This window comes from Castor canadensis, chromosome 4 (assembly GCF_047511655.1).
Source record: "Castor canadensis chromosome 4, mCasCan1.hap1v2, whole genome shotgun sequence".
Taxonomy (NCBI): Eukaryota; Metazoa; Chordata; class Mammalia; order Rodentia; family Castoridae; genus Castor; species Castor canadensis.
This window is the reverse complement of record NC_133389.1, coordinates 151,695,548-151,714,594: the sequence shown is the minus strand read 5'-3', so window position 1 is coordinate 151,714,594 and position 19,047 is coordinate 151,695,548. Positions and strand designations below refer to the sequence as shown.

The 19,047-nt window shown below is 38.0% G+C and overlaps 1 protein-coding gene across 3 annotated transcripts; it reads left to right on the top strand.

The window, feature by feature from the left end:
* The first annotated feature begins 28 nt into the window (after positions 1 to 28).
* Positions 29 to 16,991, top strand: Tmem237 (transmembrane protein 237). 3 transcript variants are annotated; one of them, XM_074071421.1, is made up of 13 exons: positions 29 to 182; positions 2,540 to 2,571; positions 3,189 to 3,202; positions 4,985 to 5,041; positions 6,967 to 7,104; positions 8,756 to 8,871; positions 9,624 to 9,642; positions 10,922 to 11,045; positions 11,432 to 11,623; positions 12,326 to 12,399; positions 13,131 to 13,224; positions 14,000 to 14,121; positions 16,344 to 16,991. In XM_074071421.1, exons 1-13 carry the CDS (start codon positions 141 to 143, stop codon positions 16,397 to 16,399), a joined length of 1,080 nt encoding a protein of 359 aa, XP_073927522.1. In that variant the 5' UTR covers positions 29 to 140; the 3' UTR covers positions 16,400 to 16,991. The 3 variants fall into 3 exon arrangements, with proteins under 3 accessions (XP_073927522.1, XP_020042353.2, XP_073927520.1); XM_020186764.2 differs by having other exon boundaries at positions 8,756 to 8,876; positions 9,624 to 9,781; XM_074071419.1 differs by lacking the exon at positions 29 to 182 and adding an exon at positions 823 to 903 and having other exon boundaries at positions 8,756 to 8,876; positions 9,624 to 9,781.
* The last annotated feature ends 2,056 nt before the right edge of the window (positions 16,992 to 19,047 follow it).

Below are 19,047 nucleotides of genomic sequence, written 5' to 3'. Positions count from 1 at the left end.
CGGACGGGCGGGCGGGGACCCGGCCCGGGGCGGCGGCCTCGCAACCCCCGCCTCCTGCAGGCCCCGGAGGCCGCGGCGTCGCGGGCAGTGGGGCTCGGGCCCGCGGCGGTTGCGCCGAGGAAGCCGGTAGGGCCAGCACCATGCGGACGGACTCGGGGCCTGGTCTGGAGGAGAGCCACCCGGTGAGCGGCGAGGGGCGCGTCGGCCCCAGGGGTGGCGGGTCAGGGGGAAGGGGATGGATGCCCTTTGCAGCAGCTGCAGCCGGAGTGGGGCCGACGCCATCGGCGGGGGGGCATTAGTGGGGGACCGCCCAGCTCGTGGGATGCACGAAAGCGCCGGTAGGGTACCCTTTGCCCGGAGCCAGCCAGGAACCAGGCAGGAATTGCCCCGCGCCCGGGACCGCGTTGCCACGACGACGCCTCTCCTCGCCGTGCCCCGCCCCACTCGGCGGCCTCGGGGGCTGCCAGCGAAGCCCCTCGTTCCGACGGCTCCGCTAGTAGAGGGCTTTTAGCCGCCCAGAAAAGGGCACTGTTTGCCTGTCAGTTTTTATCAAGGTCTCTCTAACGCCTCCCCGACCCAAGCCAATCATTGCAGTCACTGAGGAAGCCATGGGAGGGGGAACCACAGTTGCAGCCTACGCCCATTGGAGTCTGTGCTTCTCAGCACGTCCGCCGGATCCCGAGGCCCTACATTGCAGGCCTAAAGAGGTCATACCAGGTCCCGGAGCCCCCCTTGACCCAGTTCCTTCCCGGGGACTTCCGGCGCGAGCTTCTGACCGGCGCAGCCAGATGACGCATTGCGCCTGCGCGCGCGGCGGGGCAGATAGGCGGGCGGGGGCGCCCCCCAGCGCCTGGAGTCGCGGATGCCAGGCGGGCTGGAAGCGGAATGGGAAAGAAGCAGGTGGTAAGCGAGCGGTAGTTAGTTCGGAGCTCGTAGGACCTTTGCTTTCAGTTGAGCCGTCCTGCTTTGAGGGGCTTAGAGGTTGTCAGAAATTGGGCTTCTGGGTGGGTGAAAAGTCATTTTTGCGGGACTTTTGAAATGCGGACTGACCGAGTGGGCGGGATCCGTGGATGGAACGCACTTCACTGCATCTGTAGAACAATAGCGCTTGCTGGGACCATCATTCTTTTCCAGTTATAAATTTGACATCTATAGTGTCCTGTAGCGTTAATAATCGACTGCTTGAATGAATGGATTGCTGAATGGAACCAGGGATTGCTAAGTGGTAAAAACTACAAGAGTTTCTAAAATTTAATCTTTTTGAATCAGCGCCTTCTATAAGCAGCATGAGACACTTGAAATATTAAATTGACTTCTAGGCATTTGTTGGTATTTAATTTTGTTTTGGCGGTATCTGAGTTTGAACTCAGGGCTTCGCTCTTGTAAGGCAGGCGCTCTACCGCTTGAGTCATGCCTGCAGTCCTGGTATTTTATTTTGGAAGGTTCCAGAATGCTTATTAATCAACTGTAAAGCTCTTTGAACTTGGAAAACATGATTTTTCTTATTCATGTAGAGCAGTATATGTAAGGGTCCCAACCCCCTCAGCCCTAAAATACATTCTTCACTCTGTATTCAGAGTGGTTTTTTGTTTTGTTTTGTTTTTAAATTGGTGGTTCTGGGGTTAGAACTCAAGGCCTTGCGCTTGCTAGGCAGGCACCCTTCCATTTTAGCCAAGTCCCCAGTCTTCTGCTTTCGTTCTCCATCCCTATACCTGCATTTCTTGCATAGCTGGAGTTAAGGTGTTCGCCTGTTAAGATGGGGGTGTTGCTGACTGTTTTGCCGGGGCTGGCCTGGAAACCTCACCCTCCTGAACTCTTCTTCCTGAGGAGCTGTGATTGCCGGTGTGAGCCACTGCTCCCAGCCACCGGAATCAATTTTTTTTTTTTAAGTATGTTACTCTGTGGCTTAAAACCTCCATGGACTTCCCATTTAATTAAAACAAAATCCATAGTCTTGGTCTTCAAGGCCCTAAATGCTGCCTGTGTTGTAACCTTGCTGTCCTTTTTCCAGGAATCCTCCAACCCCAGCCTTCCCTCAGGCCTTAGCATTTGGTCCCAATTGCCTGAGATATTGACTGCTTTCTCATTCAAGTCTATCTCAGATATCTGAGAGACTTTCCCTAAGTAATGAAGCACTCCACATTCTTTACCGTGGACATTTATTTATCACATGTAAATACGTATTTTATCATATATAACATGTATTTTATGATATATGTAACATTATCTTCCAATACTTAACCACTAGAATGTAAGTTCCATCAAAGCAGTGATCTCTGTTTTGTTCCTATCCCTTATGCTTACACCAGTGCCTGATATAGATAGAAGGGAATGTAGAGATGGTGGAACAAATCTAAACTCACCCATCTGATTTAGATCAGTACCTACAGGTTTCACTGATGAACACGGTTATCAAAAGATAACTGATCCATTACATTTTTTTCTGTCAGCTTTTAAAAGAATATACATTTTGAGATATATAAAGATAAGATGTTGTGGGCTTTTACTTACAGTTTTCTTCTTCTCCCACCCCTAATAGCGTCCTCCACGAGCTCTTCCACCTGTGCCAAGGTAAAAATAATTTACAGTAATTTTATTATTGAGTGCTAAAGATGTAAAATGAATAAAGTGGAAAAATTGACTAATACCACTGAAAAATTATAATGCTTCAGAAAAACTTCCTGAAAATTTTAGGAAAGGCTTCCTAAAAATTTAGACAAAAATGTTCCTTGAGTCATAAGGACACTAGTTGTATGAAATGCTCTACTTAAAAGCCTGAATGTTAACCTGATAAATTAATGGGTCCATTCAGGATGTTCTCATGTTTTGTTTATCAGAATTCTGATCCTCTTTTGTTTGCTAGAATAGTTTCCTCAGAGTCTAAGCTGATTTTAATCGGTAACAAAGAGTTCTAATCTGCTCAATCTACTTTATTAATAGGCAGTAGGGGATACATGTATATAGGTTCAGAAAAAAATGGAGTTATTTTATTAGTGATGCTAACAGTTTACCATTTATAAATAGTAAACTAGTTTGTAAACCAGCTGACATTGTGTAAAAACTAGTTTTATTTTAGATTTGTGGTGAGTTAAGTATGTTTTCCATCATACAATAAAATAGATTTCTTGTTAATAATTTCTTTTTTTGTCTTCATCCTGCTGATTAAATTTGTTTGGTGTCATACGAAGTGCTGCTATTCAAGGTAAGTTAGTTTCCTGTTAGTGTAAAATTTTTTTAAATGTGGTATGTGGTGTTCAAAAATCAGCTTGAAAGCTGGGTGCAGTGGCACACACCTTTCAATTACAGTGTCAATTGAGAAAAAGAAAAGTACAGTCTCTATTACAGAACTAAAAACTAGTCAACAGCTATAGTCTGGTGACTCCATTCAGGGATAAACTGCTTTTATAAAGGTAAGGCAATCTAGTGTTATATATCATCCATAATTTTGAAATGACAGTCATGAAATTATATACTCAGATTTCCAATTACAGTGTTGGGGAGGCTGAGGCAGGAGGATTGTTTGTGCTCAGGAGCTCAAGGCTAAGGCTGGGTAACATAGTGAGACCCTGCCTAAAAAACCCCCAAACCAAATATACCTCCAAAAGAAAGCAACAACAATAAAAAATAAATACATACCTCCAAAACAAAAAGAGTGTCATTCAATCACTTTTTTTCTTTTACCATAAAATCTGAGTGTAGGGCTGGGCATGGTGGCACAAGCCTATAATCCCAGCTACTTGGGAGGCAGAGATCAGGAGGCCAGACCAGACATAAAGTTGATGAGATCCCATCTCATCTGATAAGTTGAGGGTGGTTATAACTGCCTGTGGTCCCATGTAAACAAAAGGCATAAGTAAAAGGGTTGCAATCCAATCCAGCCAGGCAAAAACACAAGACTATCTGCAAAATAACTAAAAGCAAAAAAGGACTGAGGGTATGGCTCAAGAGCTAGACCACCTACCTAGCAAGAGCCAGGCCCTGAATTCAAACTCTAGTACCAAAAAAAAAAAAAAGAAATCTGAGTATATAATTTCATGACTGTCATTTCAAAATTATGGATGATATATAACACTAGATTGCCTTACCTTTATAAAAGCAATTTATCCCTGAATGGAGTCACCAGACTATAGCTGTTGACTAGTTTTTAGTTCTGTAATAGAGACTGCACTTTTCTTTTTCTCATTTAGTCAGATAGGCAAGGTTATTCAACACTAACCACCCCAAATCTCAGTGACTTAATATCATACAGTGTTATTAGAAATAATATTAGGTTAATTGCCTTGTCCACTGCAGCAACAAATCAGGGCAGTTATCTTTTACTACCCTCTTCATCAATGATGTAGTAAGACCCAGGTTACTCCTGTCTTGTGATTCTGCAGTCTGAACATGCAGCTGCTTCAGAATTACCACAGTGGCTGGCTTTTTCATTATGTTCATTCTCACAATAGATCATAGATCATTTCTCCCATGCAAATACTAATCAGGCCCCCCCTTGCTTAGCTTCTGAGGTCAGCAACATCAGGTGCCTTCTGGTGGCCATAGATAGACCCAATCACTTCTGCTTACAGCCTATTGGCCAGAACCAGTCATAGACCACGCCTAAGTGCAAGGGGCTGGAAAGTGTAGGGTATCATTTAAACATTTGTTGAGCCTATTTTCTACATCACAGTTATGAACATTACTGACCAATAGTGCCCTAGTGGTATCACACAATATGGGGTTCTCTTTCTTTGGCAGTACTAGGGGTTGAACTCAAGACCTTGTGCTTGCTAGGCACAAGTGCTGTACCACTTGAGCCACACTCCCAACCTACGGATTCTCTTTGACCATGTCAATTTATTGCCATATTCTCCTAATGTGTAGAAATTTACTGAATCCAAGGAAGGGTGGGAAAAGTTTTTACTACTGAAAGTTCTTTTCTGACTGTTCTCTGCATTGAATTTTAGGAAGCCTTTTCTGTTGATGTTATTTCTATTTTATATAGATGAAATTCCACTTAGTCGACCTAAGAAAAAGAAGTCCAGAACAAAAGACTCACTAGGTAAGAAGTTCTTTGTTTTGTGGGGTCACAACAGAATTTCAGGCATAATCATCACAGATCAGATAGAGACAAGACCCCAACAGCCTTGAGTCAGAGCTATGTTGAAGGCAGAATTTTAAGACCAGTTAAGCAGAGTAGAGTGGTAGTGAGGGACAAGGAAGTGGACACCCTGGGAGTATTTGGAAGCATTCATGGAGTAGAGTACTGTGCCATCTAAGCTCTTCCTCAGTATTCTTGGACTCTTTCAAGTCTTTTATTCCCAGAAAATGTAAATTATTTTAAGCTATGTGTGGTTCTGAATCCTCGAACTAAATGCTGGATTTAGAGATACAAGAGTTCTGAAACCCTCATTTCAGTTGAGAATCTCTGCATTAGAGCAGAAGTTTGAAGGCAGGGCCACATCATCCCCGTATTAAAACGTCAATAATGAGCAAGTCCATGAACTCCTTTCTGGCTTAGTTACCCACTGATAATCTTGGATGGTCTATGAGTAATTCATACACAGCACATCCAGAATCCATCGTCACTTCCAACAGCCAATTTTTATTTCTCATTTACAATTTTCTATTAATGAAATCCACCATTTTCCTAGCACTCAGTCTTGAAACCACGAAGACATCTTTTTTTTTGGTGGTACTGGGCTTGAACTCAGGGCCTTGTACTTGCTAGGCGTGCACTGTACCACTTGAGCCACTTCACCAGCCCTAGCTGATCCTTTAACTTCACTGTTTACTTGTACCCTCTCATACTCTGACAATCCTAAAATGTTTCTATAGCTATGTGCTGTTTTTTTTCTTTCATAAAAGCTATGATTCTATATTACTGCCTTGGTTCCCTTGTGCAAAATTCTAGGTTTCCCTGAACAGTGACTTCATAGTAGTATAACAGTGTACCATGTATCTTTTGTTCATTCAAGTTACTTCAAAGCATTTAGTCCAAACAATGTTGCAGTTCTTCTACATAAAGTAGTGAGTGGTGGGGAAGAGCAGGTAATTCTGTTGGACAGATTGCTAGTAGCAGAATTGCTAGGCATAGGGCATGTGTATTATTGATATGACAGATTCTACTAAATTGCCTTCAAGGATGTTTTAGTAAATTTCTTGCCATCAAGAGAGTTTGAGAGTGTCTCATTTTCTAAATCCTTAATAATGGATGATGTCAGTCTTTAAAAAGTTTGTATTAATTTAGTTGATGAAAAGTAGCTTTAGTTTGCATTTCTCAACAATGTTTATTTTTTTTCCAGTGCTAGGGATCGAACCTATGGCCTTGCACATAGTAGGCAAGCACTTTACCACTGATCTACATCTCCCGCTTGAGTTTGCATTCTCTAAATAGTAGTGATGTTAAGCATATTTTCAATTGTTGATATTTTTCTTTCTTCTTTTTTAAGGAAGATAACCAAGGTAGTATATAGTCAAGTAAAATTCAAATCTGCCAAAATGTGTTGAAATTCTGTTAAAAGATGTCATGAGAGGACAGGTTGAAGTCAGTGACCAAATGAGATTTATAAAGTACCTGTTAACTCTGATTAATTATCCATGATGACCTTATTATGTGTTAATTTATTAGTAAAGGACTGACTGATAAAAATTCTTAAGGCAGGAGATAAGCAAGTTTAAGCCAGCTCTCTATAGTGTCTATTTTTGTTATGTTTGTACCTTTTTTGAAAGTTCCGTTTTGAAGCAATTTTCCTCCTCCTTTTCTGTTGCTGTTCTTTCTAACCCCTTCTCCTCTTTTCTTCTTCAGTCGTCTTGTTAGTCCCACATTTGTTTCTTTTCTTAAACTAAGGCCCAAAGCTACAAGTGAGGAGGAGAAATTCAAGACTGAGACACAAATCTGAAAAAGAGATATTATTATGTAGGAAACATTCTAGTTGTCTTTTCCCCCACAAGTTTCCCACGTTTGACTACTTTGTTTTCTTGTAGCCAGTGCTTCTTTAGAAGGCCTTGTTGAGCCTGTTGTTCCCAGGCCATCTGGACACAGTGAGCCCCCAACTAAAGAACTCAAAGAGCATCCAGAGGCTCCTGTTCAGAGGAGACAGAAGACGACGAGGTTACCTCCTGGTATGTGAGGACACCAAGGTTAGGTTGTGATAGCAGTTGTGATTTTGGGGGTATGATAAAGACCTGTTTGCTCTCATTTTTTTCCCCTATCTACTTCCTATAGTTGTTTTTTACTTTCCTAATGTTTTTATCACTACACTACCAATGACTTCAGTCAAGAATACTTCACAGATCTTTTTTGATTATATATGTACAGATTATGAGGGAAGAGGTACAAATTCAGTACTAAAACAATTTAGTAAATGATGAACATTTCAGATTAGTGGGAAAAGGGTGAATTTTATATTAAATAATACAACTAAACAGTAACCAACATTTATTGAGTCCCTCTGTGTATTTTTGTTTTGTCTATCAAATTGGCAATGTTTCTTTTCAAATTAGAAAATCCAGTGTTGATGGGAATAATATACTCATACACTGATAGGAGTGTAAATTGATACTGCCTGAAGTGGGATGCCACTGCTCCTGGGGCACTGTGTATGAGGAAAAGGCAAAAGAAACAGTAATAATTTTCAAAGCCGCTTTACCTCAGTGAAACAATGTATTTCATCACTGGCACTAAATAAACCTTAGTGATTTAGTTAGGGTACAAATGTGAAAATTGAGGTTGGTACTAATACCTGGTTTTATAATTTGTAAAAAAATGATTTGACCATTTTTAGAAAATTCAGCATCCAAGTTAATTTTGATCTAATAAAGACCTGTACTGCCATTCTGTTATGCACTCAGCCTTGCAGGTCTAGCTTTCTAGATTTTCAGGATTTTAAAAATTGATTTTTGTTTTGTCTGTTCAAAGTTACCATGGTAGGCTGCAAGTATTTTATTAAAATGGAATTTGAAGGGGTGGAGAGCATTCCAGGGAGCCAGTATTAGGAAGAGTGGCTAGCAGGGTAGAAGACTGTTGACTCATTTAAAATTAATGCCTACACTGTGCGCAGAAAAGACTTAACAGAGCTGAGATTGCTATCCTTAGAAAGGCCTGCTTGTGAGATTAGCATTTAGCTAGCATTTGGAAACTTGGATGGTAAATTGTTTCTCCTCTGATAGAAAACTTCCTCTAAATTATAAGGGTTGCTCACAGTGGGTTTGTGATGTAATATAATTATGCTGAACAGTTCTTCCTTCTGGAAACCTAGACTTTTGGTGTGCGCTTAGCCTGTGTGATTGAGTCTGATAGAGAATGTGGCCCATGTGTTTTCACAACTCATTGCAAGAGGAATTAGGGCCTCCTGCTTGACTCCACTGATGGCGGACTATTGGAATTGGGTACCTGATCTCATCTGGAATTTGCTCCATCTGCTTTTTCCTTTTGCTGATTATACTTTATATCCTTTTTCTGTAACAAACTGTAATTGTGATTATAATGTCTTCTGAGTGCTGTGAGTCCTGCTAGCAAATCACCAGACACAGAGTCATTCAGCCCTGGGTATAAGTTTACTTCATTTTTTTCCATATTGTTTGTCTTTGCAATTTCAAATTATATGTTGAGTGAATAAGGGTATAAAATTTTAAAAATTTAAAACCCCTAAGATAGTGAAAAAATTTTGGCTCAATTAAAAACTCTTAAAGTGCTTTTCTCTTACAAAAGTCTTATACATTTTTTACTTTTACCTTATAGTTAATTCCAAATCATAATTTATTTTATTTTCAGAGTTGGAGACTTCCTTCACACAAAAGAAGAGCTCTAGTCCGTCTTTATTGCGAAATGAGAATGGTATTGATGTGGAGCCAGCTGAAGAGGCAGTTGTTCAAAAACCTCGAAGGAAGGCAAAGTAATACTTTATCCTTCTGAGTTTTCTAAGAGTTACTCTACTGCTTGACTTAAAACTCCCAAATTGTAGCTTCTCGTTAGGTCTTCTCAAACACTGTATCTGTGTATCTCTAGGATAAGTAGTATTACAAAATATCAGTTAAGCCAGTGTAATGATAGATTTGAAAAGAGTGAAACACAGAGAAAAGAAAAAAATTAATATTGTCTGTAAATTAAAAACCTAAGGAGCCATCTCTGTAAAAAAGAGTAATATAAAGATTTTATATAAGTAGCAAAAACTAGATATTAAAGATATTAATAATTAAAGCTAATAAGAAAGGCCACTGTGATTTATTTCCCCATGGTAATGGAATTTTAATTATTGATTATTTCAACAGTAAGTATTGTATTTAGCGTTGGAAATTAAGTCTCAGAAAAAATTGAAGAAAAATACCTTGGAAATTATATAACATTATTATTTGTATTTGAAAATGACCATAAAGCAATAATCAGTTTATGTATAGAATCCTATAATTTTAAGTCTGAGAAATGTAGTTCAGTCACTGCCTTTTCCAGATAAGGAAACTGAGGCCCATAGAAATATAGGCTGCTCGGTGTCTTAAGAGTTAATAAATCCATTTGTGTTAAAAACCATATTTTTTTACTTTACATTCAGGGCTCTTCCCACTACATTCATTGGTGGTTTCTGATGTGGGTCTGCAAAAATTCAAGAATAAATCTGTCTTTTTTACATTTTCCCTGATTACAGGAAGACCCGGCCAGCAGAGGTACAGTATGCCAATGAGCTTGGGGTAGAAGATGAAGACATAATTACTGATGGGCAAAGCACACCAGAGCAGCAGTTTAGGTTCACTGTGCCCACTGGAGTTAGCCAGCCTGTAGGCAAAGTATTTGTGGAAAAAAGCCGTAAGTCATTTCTTTTTGGATATGATTGCTTTAAAATTAATTGTACAAGAATATCATTTGTGTGATGATACTTCTGGCAGTCCTAATTAAGGATAGAATAAAATTGTGGGCAAAAATTTACACACAAAGCTAGTAATCACCCTATTATTATTCATGAGAGGGAAAAACTGGAAATAACCTAAATGTACAGTAGTAGGGGAATAATTTCAGAAAGTTATGGTTTTATCTACGTAATAAAATAATTCGTACTATTACATATTTAGAAAGAATTTTGCATTTAGTAGAAATAGCCTAAATAATGGCAAATGAACATACACGCATACAGTTTGATCTCAACTGTAGAAAAATGCTTAGTACTTGAAAGAAAAATACCAAAATGTTAATGCTATTTGATTCCAGATTATAGGATTATGGGTAACTTTTAGAATCTCCTCCTATCTCTATCCATTTGTTTGTAGTTTGTTGTATTTACCAGTGTTTTGCAGTTGGTAGTGGTTGTGGTGATAGGGCAGTAATGATATAAATTCTAAAAATAAAAGTAAAAGAGAAGGACGGCACAAAGGTTCATGCCTTTAATCCCAGCTATTTGGGAGGCAGAGACTGGAAAGATTGCAGGTCAAGGCCAGCCTGGGGAAAAGGTTAGTGAGACCTCACTCAATCAATAGCTGGGCATGGTAGTACAGAACTCCTCTGAAATAAAAAGTTGGTCCTTAAAACTTGCAATTTAGATTTCATATAAATCATTTTAGAACTCTGATTCAATAAGATCCCTAAGGGATCTTGGAGTTTTGACCAATGAGAAACCTGTGGTTTGGAGAGGCTAATGACTTACCAGAATCTCACCGTTGGTTGGTATAGAACTGGGACTTGCACCTGGGTTTTGTGACTTCTAGTCAGCTGCTTTTACTGGTATACCAATAAAAAAAGGAAAGGAAAGGTAGTGAATCAGGGAGAAATTTTAGATAGAAAAATAGCAAAATTCAGTCTTGGTTTTATTTATTTATTTATTTGGCAGTAGTGTGGGTTTGAACTCAGGGCCTTGCACTTGCTAGGCAGGTGCTCTACCACTTGAGTCATGTCCCCACACCCAGTCTTAGTTCTCTCTTGCTAGTCATTGGTAATTGTGTTATTTATTTTCAGGGCGATTCCAGGCTGCTGATCGTTCGGAGTTGATAAAGACCACAGAAAACATACATGTGTCAATGGACATGAAGTCTTCCTGGACCACCAGAGATGTGGCAATTTCAGTGCATCGAGCTTTCAGGTGGCTGTTTTCATTGGACTTTTCTTAAGACAAATGTTAACTGGATTTATAATTAAAAAAAATGTTTTGGCTGTTCAATACTTTAAACAAAATTGACAACTTAAAGTGGTGTGTAGGCACATACATATTTTAAACATTACATTGGAATTAGGTAAGTGTAAGTAAAAAGAAAAGGATGAAGGTGTCGCTTAATGGTAGGTCTCTTGCCTAGCATGCATGAGTTTAAAAAAAAAAAAAGAAGAAGCCTGTTTTTACTTTTTATAGCAAGTTGTATTTTATTCTTAATATGTGAAGAGATTTAAAATATATTTTAAATTTTAATTTTAAAATATATTTTAGTCTTTTATTTTAGTAATCCATGTATAACTAAACCCCTTTCCATGTAGGATGATTGGTCTATTTTCTCACGGCTTCTTGGCTGGCTGTGCTGTGTGGAATATTGTTGTGATATATGGTCTAGCAGGAGATCAACTGTCTAATCTGTCCAACCTTCTGCAGCAATACAAGACTTTGGCATATCCATTCCAGAGTCTTCTCTACTTGCTTTTGGCTTTAAGTACAGTTTCAGCTTTTGACAGGTAAGGTAAGACTGTTGTGATGACAGATCCTTCTAATATTTCTACAGGAAGAAATGTCAAGCAAAATGTTACTGACTGACAATTTTCAAAATAAAATTATAGGATTTTAACATTACTTTAACTTTTTTAAAGCCAGTCATTGAATTAGGGTGACCTTATCTTAGCTTTATTACATCTGTAAATATTCTGATACCAAAATAGGTCATGTTCACAAGTACCAGAGGTTAGGCATTCATATTTTTGGGAGAACACAATTCAACCCATTAAAACACCTACCTGTTTATAACCTAATGATATAGTAATAGAAAAAAGTAGAAGCTAATGACTTTTGCAGAGTAAATTAATTTCTTCTGGATGTCTTAGCTCCAAAAGAATGTTGCCTAAAAGTCATCTTCTAGTTAGAGGATTATGTAGCTTTTGTAAGTAAGATATTCTTTCATGTGCAAGTTTAAACTTTAGCTACTTAAAGTCTTGTAATAGACAGTGTATGTGGTAGCAGTAGAATAGAGAAGAAAAAACTATAGTCAAGAAAGTACAGTTTTGGGGCTGAGTTGTAGATCAAGTAATAAAGTGCCTAGCAACCATGAAGCCCTTCAAACACCAATACCACAAAACAAAACACAAAAGGAAGATATAAAAGAAAGTATAGTTTTTTTAAGAAGTTTACAACTGCACTGCAGTAAGAAGTTTTGTATTTTCTAGGATTGACTTTGCTAAAACATCAGTAGCAATCCGAAATTTTTTTGCCCTGGATCCAACAGCTTTAGCATCTTTCCGTGAGTAATAGTTCAACTTGATAACTGTGTAATACTTGAATCATACTGTAATTTTGAACCAGGGAAAATATAACTTTATTTTTAAAGTTTTGTGTTACTGCTTCTTATAAATCATTACCTATAGATATTTAGTGGATTTATAATTAAAAACCTGCAGGCATAATTTTGAAAGAATTATTTTTCATTAGAGGTTCATGTAAATAACTTTTGAAAGTTTAATTTGTACAAGAGGCACTGGATTCAATCTCCAGCACTAAAAATATGTAAATAATTGAGTACAAGAGGCACTGGATTCAATCTCCAGCACTAAAAATATGTAAATAATTGAATAAAAGCTTAATTTGTTGTTCTGTAGTACTTAATTTTTAGTTTTTGTATTTTCTTCTTGATATTAAACAGATTCAGCTACTACAGCTTTTCAGTAATAAGTACTATTTTATATCTTTTTATAATTTAGAACACATTTTGTTCTAAGTTATGAAAATATTAATAAAATTAATTTTGGGACCTTGGTAAATTCTTGTCGGTTCTAATAATATCATATTGATCATCTAAATGATACTTTGTACCTATGTTCTTGAAAAGTAAAATAAGGCTATCTACTGAAATTGGTCAAATGAGTTTTTTTTCTACATCATTTACCAAAGTACAAATTATTTTTTACCTTAATTTATCAATTCAAGATAAACCAGGTTGTTAAAATTTATTAATTTTATTTGTCTTTTTCTCAGTGTACTTTACTGCTCTTATACTATCTCTGAGTCAGCAAATGACAAGTGACAGAATCCACCTTTACACACCATCTTCTGCTAATGGTAGCCTCTGGTAAGAATTCACAGTAACATTAGCAGTTGTTAGTGGTAATGAAAGCAACAGTGAGAGTAACTTTTCTTTTTCTTCCATGTTTTCACCTATAAATAATAATGGCCATTTTCCCCCAAAAAACTGTGGAAAGAGGATATGTATTCCTTTAGTTAGTGTTATATAAGCCTGCATTTTTAATGAAATGTCTTCCTTTAAAAATATATTTTAAATCTCTAAAATGAATCATCATGAGGTGGATTGGAGGAGCTTTAGCCCTTTATCCTCAGTCAGAGAGCCTACTGCCTTAGAACAGAGATGGGAGAGGGTACCTGGAGTAGAGTCAGAATACCAAGCAATGGTAGAAGGAAAATATGGAGCTAACATGTGCATATCAGTAGCAACCACGAAGCCGACAGGACAGCTGAGATGCTGATCTGCAGCCCAGAGGGACAGGATTTTTTTTTTAATTTTTTTTGTTTGTTAGAGAGCGTGGGTAGGGACATGGGGTTTAGAGAGAAAGGAAAGATGCTTAATTGAAGAATATTGCCATTGGTAGTTGGAAGGGAAATTTTGGGGGAAACATTAACTTTCCATTAATTTTAATGAATTTAGAGTTCAAATATCCTTTGAACCCCTGTTCTTCTGATATATGATATATTTTGCAGGGAAATTGCATTTTATTTCATGCTTTACTTGTTATTTCTCTAGGAGAGGACTGCTGTTTTCTTAAATTCATAAAATAGCTTCATTTGAGCCAAAATGAAGATACTTCTAATAAGTATTTCTGTATCTCTAGGGCAACAGGCATTGAGAAACAAATTCTCCAGCCATGGATTGTGGTGAATCTGGTGGTGGCCCTTCTGGTTGGATTATCCTGGCTTTTCTTATCTTACAGGCCAGACGTGGATCTTAGTGAAGGTATTAAAGAATATCCTGAAATTTCTCTAATGATTTTATAAATCTTCCTATAATAGTCCAAATCCAAAGATATATTTAAAATAAAACAATACAAGAAAAGAGATAATAAATTGGTGCACAGGATGACAGGAAAAGCAAGGAGGAGGGCCTAGAGAGCTGGAGTCTAGAAGCACTTTAATGAGGGTGTTTCTGGAACCCTGCAGGTATTTCATAGGAACTCTTTGCTCTTCATTACTCTTAGTCTCCTTAATTTGAAATAAATCATGCTTCATCTATCTAGCCTCTGTGTCAGACACATATTCCAGTGAATTATTCTGACCTCTTCTTGACACAAATTTTTAACCCTTCATTGTTCAATGTGTTTAGTTATCTTCCTTTTAACGAGCCCAGTGAAATTCACTCATCTGTAGATGCAGACCGTATTTGGAACACCCAAAGAAGATGAATCATGTTAACAAACCTCTGGCCATGAGCAAATGCTTTAGGAACTGCTTAGTGTTTGTATTGTGCATTGTTTCTTCTTGCCATGTATTTCACATTTTCACCCTGAATCTTTCTTGTGAGTATTTTCTAAACTTTGGTTATTATTTTATTTTTGATTTTATCAACTAATTATAACCTGTATGTCTCAGAAGTCTTAGAATGGGGAATCTTCCCAACATTTCCATTTATAAAAACCAAGATAGTCAAATGTGGTACATGCCTGTGAACTTGAGAGGTGGAGGCAAGAAGATCATGAGTTCATGGCCAGCCTGGGACACGCTGGGAGACAAAAACAAACAGAAACAAGACAAAGAGTGTAATTTCCTTGTGTATTTAAATTCATTAAATGTTCTTTTCTGCATTATAATTCTCATGTTTGTTTTTTTAAATATTAGACTTTACGTATTTTGCTGTTTTTCTCAGTATAGTGTTAGGTTATTCAAAGAATTTTTTCCATCTAATTATTTACATCAGAGGACTTTATGTTGTTAGATTTTTTTGGGGGAAAAAAACTAGGCTTTCAACTTAGGGTCTCATAGTTGTTAGGCAGGCACTCGACCACTTGAGCCATGTCCTCAGCACTTTTTTCTTTTTTGATTTATTTTTAGATAGGGTTTGTGCTTTTGGTCTGGAGCTGGCTGTGGACCCAAATCCTCCTACATACACCTCTCATATAGCTAAAATTTTGGGCACCTACCACCACACTTAGCTTGTTTGTTGAAATAGGGGTCTCACTAACTTTTTGCTTGGATTGGCCTTGAATCACAATTATCCCCACCTCCCTTTCTCCTGAATAGCTGGGATTGCAGGTATGTACCACCATGACAGCAAAACTTTTTTTTTTTTTTCAGTACTGGGTATCAAATTTTTGGCTTTGTTCTTGGAGGCAAGTACTCTACTTCTTGAGCCATGCCCCTAGACCTTTACTAGAATCTTAAGGTTTGCTTTATACACACACACACACATTTTAATAAATTATGTCTGTGCTAAGTAATAATTACAAAAATGTCAACTAATACTTTGTGCTGTGGTGGGGTGAGGCTGCATCTTGCTGATGTGTCTAAATTGCAAAGTGTTTATTGCATATAGTGAAGATTTCCAGAAACTCACTCTTTTTTAGGGATATGTGAGAAATGCAACATTTTATCTACATATGGATAAATAAAGTAAATACAAAATGAGGACAGTGCTTAACTTGTTGGGTTGCTGTAATGGTTAAATGGAATAACACTTTTAAGATATCTTAGTACACACCTAATGTTAGCTCCAAGTCCTGTATGTGTCCCCTACATTTTTGATTATTTGATCACTATAAAATTAGACTTTATAGCCATTTAATGATCTAGGTTCTCCAAGTGACTTACATTTCCTGGTAAGACTTATTACATTGTCTTCATTATATATGTTTTATTTTTCAGGGATTTATAAAAAATTTAAAATGAACATTTAATATTGTAAAAAACATACAACTTTGTTATTAGCTTATCTTTCAAATCAGATTTCATTGCCAAGAATTCTTTTGTGTTGGTACTGGGTTTGAACTCAAGGGCCTTGTGCTTACTAGGCAGGTGCTCTACCACTTGAGCCATGCCCCTCAGTCCAGAGTTCTTGTGCTTGAGGGCTATCTGTTACTGTGTATTATGTCAATATTTCAAGAGACTGTTCATAACTAATCATTAGAACTTTTTGAGACATTGGGAAAACATTTTAAATATGATCTGTTCATTTTTTTCTTGCAGAGTTGTTCTCTGATATGGAAGAATATCCTGATAAAGGAATTCAAGTCTCTTCGTAGTGTCAGTTGACCTCCAGAGGAATTTCTCCCAGTATTTTTTCCATTTTTATTTTTAAATGTATTTTTATAAGATATGAGTATGTATATTTGTAATTCATTTTTATTACATAATACTGAAAAGTTTCTCAAAATTATGGATAATGTTTAAATTGTATGTGCTATTCATACCCAAATATTAATTTCTATAGCATTATGATTTTAATGATAAAAGATGAGACAGGTAAAAGTTTTTATTTCTTGTTCTCTTAAATTAGTTTTATTCATAATCATTATCTTAAAAAGCCCTAATTCACAAAAAGCCATAACTATAGCTAATGTTAGCTACAGGTCCTCCTTCTGTATGTGTCCCCTACATTTTCGATTATTTGATAAAATACATACCAAGTTTATATATAAATTTAGAGGATAGGGTAGAAGGGAAAAAAGGCCTTCATTATTTATGTTTGTTGTTTCTTTACTGAACAAATTGAAATACTAAATTTGTCTTTTCTGAATCTTAGTGTTTGTGTGTCATGTAATAATTATGTAATTCAGCTTGAAAGATGCTTTACTTTTTGACTAATAAACCTGAAATACATGGTTTTGTTTGAAATACTTTATTAAAAAAAGTTTGTTTCCCTTTAAAACCTTTATCAGTGATTCCCATATTGGATGGCACATCAGAATGATTTTGGGAGCTTTAAAAATCATATGTAGCAAAAGAATAGCAGAAACCAGGTACCTGTAATCCCAGCCTAGATCTAGGGATGCTAAGATAAGGAGGATTGCAGTTCAAGACCAACAGGGGCAAAAAGTTAGCAAGACCTCAGTACCACCAAAAATAAATAAATAGTAGCTGAGCCAGTCAAGAGCTCAGGAGATCTGTGAGCTTATTAGGCTAACATTCCCAATTGGTTGGTTTTCCTTTCTTTTTATTTTTGCAGTGTTGGGGATCAAACCCAGAGTCTCATGGCAAGTGCTCTGCCACTGAACCACATCCCACCCCTTCTGTTTCTTTTTGGAGTGACAAGAAATATGATTAGAAATTCACCTTACCTATTCTTGGACTCTTTGTTAGAGATCTTTGGCTTTCCTAGAAATCCCAGTCCTGAGGCAGGTCCTGGGCTAGAAAAGGTGTCTTCAGCGCTGTATCCAGTGATCTCTCAGCTGCCATCTGTGAGACCCCACAACTCAAGACAACAGTAACACTTGCTGTAGGAAGAAGTATCTTGAAGGCTGCTGAACACATCAATACAACTATTGGGCCTGCCCTGATTAGTAAGCAACTGAATATTGTGGAACAGAAGATTGGCATATAGATGGGTGGCTCAGAGAACTGGTCTACATTTAGTGCAAGCACCACACTAGGAATATCTTTTGCTGTCCAAAAGACCGGAGCAGCTGAACAGGAGTTCCATCTGCTGTCACAGAATTATGAATCCATTGGCAATTCTGAAGTCATCCTGCTGGTTGCAGCTTTCACTATTACTGGTCATGGTTCTCATGCTAGTTAACTATCAGTGTAGGAGTTCATGATCCTCCCTGTCAGCAAATGACAGGGAAGCCATGCTTGTCCTAGAGCCAAGGCTTATCACACCTGAAGTGTCATCAAGGAGAAATATGGGAAAACTGCTGCCAATGTCAGAGACTGCAGTAGCCTGAATAATGTCTCTTGAAGATGTCATGTCCTAATTTCTGGAGCCTGTGAATATATTACTTTACATAGCAAAAAGGATTTTGCAGATGGGTTCAAGAGTATGAAACTTGAAATGAGAATATCCTGTATTATCCAGCTGGACCAGTGTAATCTTATGATTCCTTAAAAACACAGAGCCTTTCATGTCTGTGGCCAAAAAGAGCTGCTAGAGAGTTGTGATGTTGCTGGCTTTAAGGATGGAGGAGAGGGCCATGAGCCAAGGAATGCAGATGACCTTAGGGACTGAGAATGACTTTTGACCAACAGCTGGCAAGAAAATGGGTATCAGTCCATAGCTGGAAGGAACTGAATTCTGCCAACATCCCAGATGAGCAAGAGACCTGGTCTTTCCTGAGAGCCTCCAGGAAGGATTGTAACTCTGTGGTACCTTGATTTTAGCCTAGTGATATCCTTGTCAGACTTTATATATAGAAATTTAAGATAGCACATACATGTTGTCTAGGTTGCTAAGTTTTCTAATAGCCTAGAGAACAAAGAAGCCTTGTGCTGCTGCAGATTGCAGTTGGGAAAGCTGGCTATGTCAGTGGTATCATAACCGGCACTGGCACTATTGCCTTTGAATTCTTTCTGCTCTGGGAAATACTATGCTTCAAATCTCCTGAAGACTCCAGCAGGTATATAAACCCTGAGCAGCTGGTAGACAGGTACACAGCCTTCATCACCAGAAAACCCAACAGTGTGGTTGAAGATTCCTCTGATCATGATTAGAAAACTTAAATTCACTGCAAATGAATATCTCCAGGAAGCAGGGAATGGTGTCAGTGAGAAACTGGCAAATTGCTAAGGCCAGAGCTGCTGAACAGGAATTCCCCTGCTGTCTCAGAATTATGAATCCATTGACCATTCTGAAGTCATCCTGTGAGCTTCATTGAATCTGTAAGGATGTGGTCTTTGTTTATGGCGGGGGAGCAGGAGAGAATAAATAGAACATGGTATCTGTTCTAGAAGCTTA

Coding starts and splice junctions, on each gene's coding strand:
- Tmem237 (XM_020186764.2), top strand. CDS start 141: ATGCGGACGGACTCGGGGCCTGGTCTGGAGGAGAGCCACCCG. Junction 5,042..6,966: donor CAGAACAAAAGACTCACTAG/GTAAGAAGTTCT, acceptor GTTTTCTTGTAG/CCAGTGCTTCTTTAGAAGGC. Junction 9,782..10,921: donor AGTATTTGTGGAAAAAAGCC/GTAAGTCATTTC, acceptor ATTTATTTTCAG/GGCGATTCCAGGCTGCTGAT.